This window comes from Podarcis pityusensis (genome assembly GCF_964106645.2).
Source record: "Podarcis pityusensis genome assembly, chromosome: 6".
NCBI classification, from domain to species: domain Eukaryota; kingdom Metazoa; phylum Chordata; class Lepidosauria; order Squamata; family Lacertidae; genus Podarcis; species Podarcis pityusensis.
The window spans coordinates 43,770,294-43,782,692 of NC_138030.1; the positions used below are offsets into that span (position 1 = coordinate 43,770,294).

General features: G+C 39.5%; 1 protein-coding gene across 6 annotated transcripts in view; it reads right to left on the bottom strand.

The window, feature by feature from the left end:
* Positions 1-12,399, bottom strand: part of FOXP4 (forkhead box P4) — a 159,618-nt gene that overhangs the window by 87,099 nt on the left and 60,120 nt on the right. For all 6 annotated transcript variants that reach the window (XM_081010069.1, XM_081010068.1, XM_081010070.1 and 3 more), the window contains one exon: positions 174-263. In XM_081010069.1, coding sequence (XP_080866195.1) covers positions 174-263 — 90 coding nt within the window. The remainder of the gene's footprint in view (positions 1-173; positions 264-12,399) is intronic.

The window sequence follows — 12,399 nt, forward strand, 5'->3', positions numbered from 1 at the left end:
CCAAAGACCACAGTAACATTAGGTATATAAGGAATACTAATATATCTTAATACTATAGTATTTAAGAACCAAAAGTTTGTGGTTCAGAGGATCAGCAGTGAGTTTTTTAAAATCACATCAGGAAGCATAGCTTTTCAGAGGCACTTTTTGCCAGAAAGCTCTTATCCTCTCACCTGGACTGCTGGCTGCTTATTTTCATTGCTGCTGGGAGAAGTCAGCCCTGTTGCCTGTTGCAGAAGGAACTGCCGTGCCACCTGAAGAGCCTGGAGGGAAAGATATATAGTACAGGATGAAGATTTAAAAAGTGGAGTCTCTTTTTATATTCTTTCCAATGCAAACTTGCCATCAAATTTGAAAAATAACTACTCACATACTCAAGACAGCAGATCAAATATTACTTGACAAAGTAGTTTGTATTAAGCATGCAACACTGGCACAGACAAGACCACAAATAGCAGGACCTCCATGAAGCCAGGCATTTCTCTTCCACCATTGTGAAGGTTCACATTACCAGAAAGATCTGAGACCAAAGAATGATCCAGGATGCTGGAAGACTAATGTAATGGTTCTAGGGGTTGCTCGTGCGTAAGCCGGTGCAAACACCTGGCTGGATTGCCTGAGTGAACCTTTTCTGTCCGGACAGCCACTCACCCGTGGCTGTCTCAATCGCTGGCAGAATCCGTCAGTGGGCGTTTCTTAAACTTCTTCCAGCAAAGAAGCTCTTTGACGCCTAGTCTCCGCCTACTCTCTCTGCGCGGAAGCCTTCTGCGCAAGGAGGGCGTAGGCAGCGGAGGACCTCTACTCTCCCCGCTGGTCCCCGGCAAGGAGTCATGGGACCGCCTCGCCGCTTCCCCCATCTGCCCCCTTCTCCACTGGTGCTACGCTGATTCTCTTCCCCAGAAGATGGGCTGCCTCTCCCAATCCTGGGACGCTCTCCAGAATCCCTCTGGATTTTGCTCTCTCCCTCCGGCACTGATGGCAGTTCCCTGACAACTAAGCTAAAACAGAAATAGTCCTCACCAGCTATCAGCATAGGAGGCTACTGAAACTCCAACATAAGAGCCATATTAATAAGGAAATAACATTTAAGAAGATAGATCCAGGCGAATGAAATTTATTTTTTTTATCTGATTTTCTCTGTGTCCATATCCCACTCCAATCTCATAGCAACACAGAGATAGTGCAGCGTCAAGTAGCTGCATATTGTTTTTAGGATGGAGAGGATGGGATCAATAGTCTTTTGGCAACAGTCAAAAGGAATAGGCTTCCATTGACCTAACTCAATTTAAATCTACCCCACTCCACCTTGGTCTTTCAAGTCTCAAATACAAGCATGGATTATGTCTGTACACAGATTGGTCTAGATGGGCCAATATACCTTGAAGAATGACATTCTGGATACAGATTGTTAAAAATCCTGCCAGATTCAAATATTCTAGGCAGCTGGGAATATAATTTGTGTAACAAATTAAGTAGTCACTACACATAGAACAACTATGGGTATTTTTTTACTTACTTGTTCTATTAATATACCACGTTTCAGCCAAGACTCCCAACACATAATCCAAAATTTAAAACTACTAAAAAAAAACCACTACAAAAAGAAACCAGTTGTACATAATATACAACAGAATTCTCTCAGGCAGACTAATGGTTCATTCAGGAGCTGCTGGAATGGGCTCTCTGGCCTGTGCTTCCTCACTTCTGTCTTCCTTCAAGACACACAGGACTTAAAGTATCCCCAGTGAAGATGGGGAAAGGGCTTCTCACCCTTCTTCAGGCCACTGATATGTCTCTTCAGGAGCTGATGGCATTCCTGTGCGTGATCACAGGCAATGGCTAGCCTGGTAAGCTCAACAGCAAACCATGACTGGCAAGCAGAGGGTGGAGAGTTGGGGAAGTGGAGAATAGAAAGGCATGGTACTTTAAAAAAGAACACACAGGCATGGGAGGGAAGTGCACTCTAATATGTCAGATCACAGCAGCCATACCGCAGAGGGAAAAAGTCTATGCTTGCAAAGAGCAGAGGAGAGGGGTTTCATTCAGGAGCCAAGAGCAGACTGCAAGCAGAGAATAACCCCTAACACAAACAATCCTGTGGTACCAAAAGCGGCTGCTCCCAAAGCCCCACTTCCTCATACGTTTCTTATTTTTGCTTTGAGAAGAATTATTTTTTTTAAAAAAATGGTACATTTCTGAACAACAAAGTCATTGTAGCCCTGCCTGCAAGACAGGTTTTTATTACAGCATAGAGACAGGAGGGGGGAGCACGGAGGTAGAGGTCGACGGGTCATAGCCCAGCTTGGCGGTGCTGCAAACAGCATGTGGGTTCCACTGAGCTGTCAACACCGCAGCCGTAAATCAAGACTCTGGCTTCCAAAGGGCGGCTGTGCTCTCCCCAGTCAGCAGAGGCACTTGCAGGGTGTGTCCCAGAGAAAGAACCGCTTGTTAATTTTCCACATTTCCAGCTATAAAGAACAAAGTTACTTTCCGTCAGGCATTTAAACCTTACATACTGTACCGTACTCTCTCTGTTTGGAGGAGCAGCTGATTTTCAACACATGGATCAAATTAGTGTGTGCACACTTACCCGTATGCAATATAATTGCATACACCATGGCATGTAAATGCAAGACAGAGACTGTATTGTTGTAGCTACGAATGAGACTGATGCATAACTTAAACATGGGCACAACCTAGTTTTGCAGTGTAGATAGATATGCATGTGTGCTACGTGCAACGCATATGGACACACAGTGTAAACAAGAGTATCTACACACATGTTACAAAGTGATCTCATAAATATCTCTCATGCATACACCATATCTGGGAACACAGCAGGGATGTTTGCAAGTAATTTTATTTCTACGACAGTATGCAGCACAATTATAAGCAAGAATATACTCATCACATAGCTATGAAAAACACATGAACAATTTTCAAAATGTATTTTAATATTTTAAATTTCAATATGATCTCTGTTGCATACTGCATGTACATCAGATTTACCATGAATGTAAACTTTAAAGGTTAGCATCACTATAGGTTTGAAAGCACACCATATGTATGTCTTTAAGGCAGACGCCCAATTTTTTTCCAGGTGACTTTACATTAAGACACCACACAGATGTCCAAAGGATACCCGGTGTTTTATTACAGTTTCACTAAATGCTAAAAGAAGTGCAAGATTGCAAACAGTCTTTAGAAGCAGCTTACTGGCTAAAAAGCAACAAAGTTACAGACACTTCCTCAGTCACACAAACAGTACTAAAAGTCTCTTATAGCAACTTCTCCACCCATCCACCCACAATATCAACAAACCTAATACAATTGTCAGTCATATAAAACTCAAAAACATGCTCCTAAATATATACTTTACAGGACAAACAAGCACTGAAACTGCATTGTGTTCATTTGAGAAGACATGCAGCAACAATGGAAAATGCCACAGACTAAATAATTTTTAGACTTGGTGTTTTCAATAAAGTTCACTGGTCTACATGTCAACACATGAAAAGTAAGATATCAACAGTCCATTTCTGTATAAATAGTTCTATAAATCTAAGGTGGTGTGTGTTGCCTTCTTCGGAAATGAAAGCGATGTTTCCTTGGATTTGCCTACTATACAGGCATCAACCAAAACGACAAAAGAAAACAGTCGCAATGAAATCCCATTCAAAATTCAACAGGTTTAAAGTTTCAGCTGCACCATCTGGCTTCCAAATACCTGTGGCAACAGCTCAGGCAGCACTTTCATCCTCTTCCAATGTGTACAGAACAGCCTGCGCCTTCCCTTTAAAAGCTTCCATTTTGTAGCAATTTTGCCCAAGAACAGTTGCCCCAAGGAAGGGTGGATTTGACTGCAATTTAAGAGGGTTGGGTTTTAGTCATGGCACAGTTGTACTGACCTTCCATGTGACCTGGATTGAATCCATTCCGCTCTGTGTCCTTATTGACTAAAGTGTGGGTTTATAATATCACTGACCTCACAAGAAAGAACACCCAACTGAAAAGGTAAGTTCAAGGATTGTTGTAAAATCCTTCCAACAATTTGACAAATGAAGAAATAGAGGCTCAGAAGAGAAGATAACTGTTCCTTTATAACGCAGAGTAAGAATTGGGAACAAAACTGGAGTCTTATTTCACCTAACTCTCCGACCCTCGGAAAGTCTTTCAGCACTTCACACGTCTGCTTCCTAATCTCTCTTTCAATGCTTCACTATTTTAATTAATTATGCTTCATTAGTTCAATCAATCAATTAATTAATTAGCCAATCAAAGTTCAAGAGGAGTCCTACACAAATTGAGGAGAGAAAAGAGCTCTACTACAACACTAGTGCCATAATGATCGGAAGGCCAGCTTGCCAGAAGAAACTGGGATGCTGTAGCCAGCTGTATGAAGTCTCCAATAGACCCCATTTTAATTGCATTAGCCACACAACAGTAGCTTTGTTCACAAGGGGACAGCAGGGACAGCCCCCTGTTTTATGGGCTTTGGGAACCCTGTAAAGTCTGTGTGAGTTTATTAAGCCTGGTAGTGGCTTGTGCAAAAAGAATACAGCTCGTGACGGGTGCCGGAACATGTCAAGAGGGCACCAAGCCAGGCTGGTACGCAGGAGACCTGCTGCTCGATTAAGGGGATGCACAGCATGGTGCATGAGAGCCAAGGGAACGGTGGACAGAATATAAGAGGCCCACCCCATACAAGCTCTCATGGGGGAATTTAATTCACTCCCTGCTGACTCTCTCACTTTGTTGTGCTCTGAAGCAAGAAATTACAAGATTTACAGGAAAAAATGACATGGCCTTACAGTCTCACACTGGGGTCTCCCTGTAACAACTATGCAGCTCACCCACAGAAGGCCATACAATCAAGAATGGGAGAAAAATGAGCAGGGGGAGAAAAAACACAACTAGGACACAGCAGTATACATGGCTCCACTTTTCAAACAGCAAATTCCAACACTTCTCCATAATTATTTTAAAGTCAACATGCTAGTCATATGTACTGGTAGCCAACATTTTTTTTTTTATAGGCAGCATACAATTTTCCAACCATCTGACAATACGGAAACTAGTAGTTTGCTCTCGATCTATTTAAAAGGAAAGCTCACCCCCACTACTACCACGAAATAGGTAGAAACAGGCATGTGCCTTCAGTTCAAGAACCTAATTGCCTGGTTATTTGGAAAAGTTTGGATTTTCTCATAAATGTTTAAATGAATTATAATTTTATACCTCTCTCCTAAACTGAAAGTAAGAACAAATGAAATTCTTTAAGAACCATTTGGTCTGGAACAGGTTACCAGATAGGGCTGCCTTCTGATTTATATTTGGAACCACTGATTGCATGTGCAATCAGTTGGAAGAGGGCGATTTGTGGTTTTGTTCATTATCAAGTATAATTTAAATTAGCTTTATACATGGATGTGTTATTATTATTCATTAGTAGACCTGAAACATCCAAAGCAGAATTAATAAAGAGTAATTAATACCTTGGGTAGACTATTCAGGATATACAAGTAATTGGGCAAAATCTGAATTAATACCAGTGGGCAATTGCAGACAACTTACTTTGTATACTAACTGGTGATTTTGTTGGTGCCCAGAGGTCTTAACATAGCTAGGTATTTTGGTTCCAGAAGATATTCATCAAACAATTATGCTGAATTTGAATCTGTTGATAAAGGTTTTCCAGTGATTTGGAACAATGAGCCTCACTCAAATTTAATATTTGGGGTTAGGTTAATGCACTTTAGATGAATATTTTGTCATGGATAATAAATATACTTTGTGGTGTTTCGTTGCATAATCTCCAAGTATATTTTCAAAGGACTAATGACATATTTCAGAAGTTTATGTAGGATAATTCTACACTACATTTTTCACTTAAGAGAATGCAGCTGCCAATATCAGAAGGAGGCAGATATTAGTTTACATGACAGGGCATATTTGTCAGCATGTACAAAAGATTGGCATTTTTTTCCTTCCTTGAATTCCCCAGCTTGGGCAATTTTAGAGATGGCTTACTGTATATGGCACCCTTATTTAGATGGTTAGTGATGGGGTCTAGGTTTCATAAAAGGAAAGACTCTATGCCACCTAACAGAAAACTAAACTTGTAAACTGTTGTTTATAAGTGTTACAAGGTTTTTTTGGGGGGGGGGTCAGACTCCTCTGATGCCTTGATCCAACAACTGTTTAAAGCTAATCAAGCCTTCTAATTCCAGGGAATAACCAAACTAGCTTCCTGGTGAGGTGGTAGAGGATTAAAGGGCTCGGTGTGAGACAGCAAATGGGCGGGGGCCCCTTCTCAACAGAAAAAGCCAGAGTTGAGAGCAGAGTTTACCAGTAATGTGACCTAAAAGTAAAGCAGTAAGCTAGAGAGAGCCATGTCTGATTTCTGCCGGAATCCAAGGCTGTGGGCAATGGGGTGTTAATGCGGTGAACCCTTCCATTATAGGCTCGGGTTGTATATATGTGTAAATAAACCATAAATCATAAAGACACCACAGTCTCCACTGTCCCTCATTCCAAAAGGAAACACACAACCCTGGGTAAGCATCCGGAACCCCTGGAATCTCACACAGCTTGGGAGGGGAGGGAAGGCAGTCAATAAATGTATGGTATAATAACAGATGTTTAATTTATAATGTAAAATTTGAAAAATTAATACAAACTATATTTAAAAAATGGAATCTCACAAAGCTTGGAGACTGGTGTGGAGTGCAACATTAGCTCAAGAACTCAAGGTATCATGCAGCCCAAACAATGAAAATTTGCTTTAGAGTCTGTATGGAGAATTTCCTTAGACTTGAAATTGAGACTGATCTAGCAAAGATTAATATTTGAGTATATTAGACTCCACAACATTTGCATATGAAAGCACTGTCTAATGAAGGAAGATGTTGGAGGTATAATGCCCCATACCTGTTTTAAGGACTAAATTATATCCTTTTAGCCCCTCCTACTACAAGTATTCAGTACACAAAGCACCTTGGGTCCCAGAGCAATGATTATGCCATTTATTTCCTTTATTAGCCTAACAAAAAAAAACTATTATAAAATTGAAACTGATCAATAAACATGAAACAAACTTGCTGGTAAAGAGTTCTGTAGATAAAAGCACAAACAGACAAAGGGCTAGGCATGGGGATGTAGGTTTTAACAAGGAATGAAAAATTAGGGGAATGCAAATAATCAATAAAAGAATATGGAAATGATAAGCAAGAGCTAGAAAATGAATGTATCTGAAGATAAGAGAACCTTCAATGCAAAGATGGAAAAAGGTAACAAGTGAAGCTAAATATATATTCAGAAACATGATCATATTTGCATGCAGAAAAAATAAGATGGGCAATAGATCCCCCCCCCCAAAAAAATATTCTACATCAGAGTAACCCCACTGACTTCAATTTATCTACTCTGAGTATGGCCAACACTGGATAACACACTCAATAGGTTGAAGCAATGATCAACTAAAACAATAAGCAAAGCTGGACAAAATAATGGAACCAAGCATGGGCACAATTAACATGAAAATGTTATTAAAATTGTTGTTTTCTGACAACTGAAAATTACAAGACTAATGTTGACATCTGAGAGGAAAGAAGGAATTGGAAGAGTACATTTGTTTATTTGTTTGTTTATAATCATTTATAGTCCACTCTTCTTCCCCAAGGATCCCTAAGATCTCTATCTTGAGGAGAAGAAGTAGTAATCACATGATCAGTAGATAAAGAAATGGAAAGAGAAGAGTCCAGAGGAAAAATATGATATTCTCTTTGAAAGATTTGGCTTCAGAGAATGAGAAAGCCATGAGGAAATAAAAAGACAAGATGAAAAATTAACAAAAGAAGAGAAAAGATCAGAGACAGAAAGTAACACAACATTGTCACCATGAACATGATTATTATAACTAAAAAATAAGACATGGACAAGAATAAAAAGCAAGGTGATTAAAATAGAACATTTAAAAACACTGGTAGACAGAGGAAGAGGACAAGGAAACAAAAGAACCATTAATGGAAATGTGGCAAGTATAGTTAGATAGATAAGACAAAAATGAAGAGAATGACCAACAGTATTGAAAGTAGAGGACAGAACAAGAAGAACAAGGACAGATCAAGATGAATAGACTATTAGCCATCTTCACTTGACTGATAATTAAATAAAGTAAAAGTAGCTTCTGTTGAGTGGTAAGATCAAACAAAAAACTGATGAAGATCAAATAGAGTTAGGTAAAAGAAAAACCAACAAATGAAAGAAACCATATTCAACCAGTTTAGAAAGAAAGAAGATAAGATAAATTAGATGATTGTCAACAGGCAAGAATCAGTTAGTGCTAAGGGAAAGCTTGCCAAAACATTACAAAAATATAGGTAATGGTAAGATCTCCAGAAACCTTTTTAAGGGAAAAAGACAAAACAGGAATAAAAGAACCAGAGGTCGTTTTGGATGAAGACAAACAGAAAGACCATTCAAAGAAACAGGGGATAAAGGAAAAGGAAGGCAGCAGAGAGGTTCCAAAAAGAAAGGGCAAAAGAAGCAAATGCCATAAATATAAGAAATAAACAGCAGTTGATTTATATCACAAAAAATGACCAAGAATCTGAGGAGCTGAGTGAGAGAAAGAAGAAAAAAGGTGGAACAATAATTTAACAACTGAAGAGAGACAATGAGCATTGTGGAAAAATCAGTTCTGAATATTGCCTAACAGGGGGAAAGGGTGAGCATTAAGTCTAGACTTCTAAAAAACCAGTGTGCTCAGGACCTGCGCCATAAACGTGCAAGTTGTCTAATATATGAATGAAGAGACTGGAAGTAAGAAGTAAGCCAAGGCTGAGAAAGAAAGGATTATGAGACCAGGGAGAAGAATAAATTATAGTAGAAAGAACAGAGCTAAATAGTGAAACAGCCTTATTAGGAGAAGATGAAGAGAGAGGAAACAGGAGGTAATTGCAAAGAAATCCTTCAAGAGAAGGGTTTCATCTAGGATCACAGAGTAGAATCAAGGAGGAGAGTAAAAGCAAACAAGTGGTGATCAGAAAAAAAGAATGAAAGCAAAAGCAGCAAAACAAGAAAGTTTATTGCAATATCCAAAAGATCAACTAGGTTACTCTACTAGGAGAGATGACAGAACATACTGCACTACCCCTTGCCTCTGCCTTTCAGTACCAAAAGTTAGAGATGCAGGATACTTCCTGATAGGTGCTTAAGAATGTTAATGGTTGACAAGAGTTTCATAGGGATGCCATGAAGAGGATGGTCAGATCGTGAGAAGGATTTAGAAGAGCTTGTGGAGTTGGTGATGGATGATCCTGGATGATCTTGAATGGGAGGGGGGTCCTAGCAGATTAGGGGAGGTGAGGTCAGGACCCCAAGAAGTGTCTGGAGGGATCATGTGGGTTGGCAGAGGAGTATTCAATCCCCTGACACCAGACATCCCTAGCCAGATATTGCTGTTGTGGAGCTGTCTTTGGACTCTCCTGTCACTTTTTTATATATTTTATTTTCTATTTTTATAACAATAATTTTCACACATATTCAATGCAAATTTACTTGACTGACCTCCCCCCCGTTTCCATTTCCCCCCTTTTATTTCCCTTGCATCTAGTTATTTTTCCACATAAATTGAAATTCTTTTTCATATCCTAATTCTATTTTCAGTTCATAAATGTTACAACAATCCTGCTAATGTTTCCACATTTTTACAGTGTTCTTTAAAGTAATCTATTAAAAAAATTCCATTCTTGATTAAATTTTTCCTCATCTTGGTACCTGACCTTCACAGTTAATTTAGCCATTTTGGCATAGTCTATCATCTTAAGTCATCCATTCTTCTTTCGTTGGGACGTTCTCTTCTTTCCACTTCTGGGCAAGCAGCATTCTGGCAGCTGTGGTCGCATACGTAAATAATCTCTTTTGCTTCTTTGGCACTTCATCTCCTAATATTCCTAGTAGAAAGGTCTCTTTTTTTTGACAAATGTATTTGTAAACATTTTTTTCATTTCATTATATATCATTTCCCAGAAGCCCTTTACCTTTTTGCATGTCCACCACATATGAAAAACCGTACCTTCTTTATCTTTACATTTCAAGCATAAATCAGACGAATTTTTATACATCTTAGCAAGTTTAACCGGCGTTAAATATAATCTATACATCATTTTCATATAATTTTCTTTTAGTGAACTGCATGCCATGAATGTAAATTGCAAATGGGTCACTAGCTATATGTGTGTGTGTGTGTGTGTGTGTGTGTGTGTGTGTATTTTATATATATATAATTTACTATTTTTTTCTAGAAAGGGTAAATCCAGATTAAAAGTTTGGGGGTGGGGTATGGATGCTACAGATGCCATGAAGACCTTGCTGGGGGGGGCATGCATGAGGAACACCCATCCCACAAGAAACATCCACTCAGATTAGATTCTATTATCCCATTGCCATCAAGAAAAAGTAATCCTAGCATAAGCAGTCATTACATCTCAGTACTGTAAAAGTCTGCTAGAGGCTAGGGCTAAGGTTTGCTACATGGTTGTATCCATGAAAAAAGATGGAGCCTTTCACAAGGAAAAGAACAGGTTAAAGGAACAGCCATATTCATATTACTCTACAAATTCTCAGTGGTTAGCCTGAAACAACATCCCCCAAAGACACAGAAAGAGAAGATTGTAACAGGGAATTCAGTTTTGGTGTGCAACTGTGGAGTGGCACTTTCATCTAAAGACAGAATGTAAGATACACTGAAGACTCAAAAAGCTACTGAAGAGAGATTTTTCCTTGAAAAGAGAATCTGATAAACTTCTAAGAAAGGTAATCAACCCAAATGCTCTGGGTATTTTAATTATTTTATTTTAAATATTTGTATTTGATGAGGACATTTTGCAATATCATTTTGGGTCTTTGCCTTTTCTTTTGCTTCTCTTGGTTTTGTTTTTCCTAAGAGGAATATTAGCAACAATTCAAAGCCACTTGGCAATTGTGTTAGCCCTTTGGCATCTTCTTAGGATGAAATAAGATGCTCCCCTATGAGAGTATTCTGGCTGACATACAAATACTTTTCTTTAGATTTTTAACCCACATAATTCACAGAGGCTTAAAATCACTTTGTTTAAATGAGTTTCAAAAAAAAGTTGTTTAAAACTATAAACTGTGTTGAAGACAAACATGTTATCCGATATAGCCACCAAATCCCTGACAGTTACATGTTTGCCCAAATAAGAAGGTCTTGTTTTGATGCTTCTATACTCTGGTTTAATCAACTATCTGAAGGAAGAGAGTTCTAGAGTAGCTATCAGAAAACCCCATTTGAACACCATCATTTGTACACAATGCATTAAAAAAACAAATCTAGTGGTCAAGTCGGCTGACAATAGCCAACATGACAGAACAGATGGGAAGAACAGCTGGGCTGAGAACTAGGAGACTCTGGCTCTGTGAATGGCTGCACCGTATGATATAGCACCCAGATTACAAGATGGAGCATCTCCCAGATAGTAAATGGCTTTTGGATATTGGAGTGGTGCCTACCAAGCATGGCCACTGACAGCCCTCATCAAACAAGGCTAAAAAGGCCTGTACAGGCTGGGACTACGCCTGGGCAACTCAAGTATTCCTTTGCTTCTGGCTCTTGACTTGTGCTCTGGTTTAGACATCCCAGTTCTGTTCCTTAGCTCTTGGCCCCCACTCAACAGTTGCCTAATGATCAGCTCAGATGTGAAGCTATCAACCAGAATTATCCACTGTTCCAATCATTCCATCTTAGCAAGCATTTCAGCTTCCTAAAAGGAATTATTCCCTATCTCCTCCCCCTGGTACACTGTTCTGGAGGATCTCCCAACGCCCCCCGCAAACCAATTTCAGGGGGTGCACAGGAGGATGAGAGGGAAGGAAGCCCACTGCACAAGTGGAAGTCCTTGCACTGGGCTTCTGCTGATGGGGCTAAATTCAACCCATTCTACTCTTAATAGTGGCTCAGTTCACATGTCAAATTAAGCCATGGTTAAAATATAGTTAAAAACATTGACCAGGAAATAAGAGAGTCTGGCTCGACATGACATCTGATCTGGGGCTTGCTGCTTGCTTTCCAAAACCAACCACGAGCAGTATGCCAAGAACAAAGTTCAGTTACTACTCATGATTTATCTGGAAAGAAACAAACCCGTAAGTCAAGGTTCTGGTGTCATGACAAGGCAAACTCTTGTCTAGTTTCTTCCATGGTGCAGCACCAGGATTGGAGCAAGAACTTTACAACACTGTATACCAGCTTGCTGCTTGTTCATCTTAAAACCACAGCTTGTTCCAAACTATGGTTAATGTGATGTGTGAGCCAAGCCACAAAGGAGAAAGAGAAAGCATGAATACATGCGTGTGTGATGTTCTGCTGAAAGTATA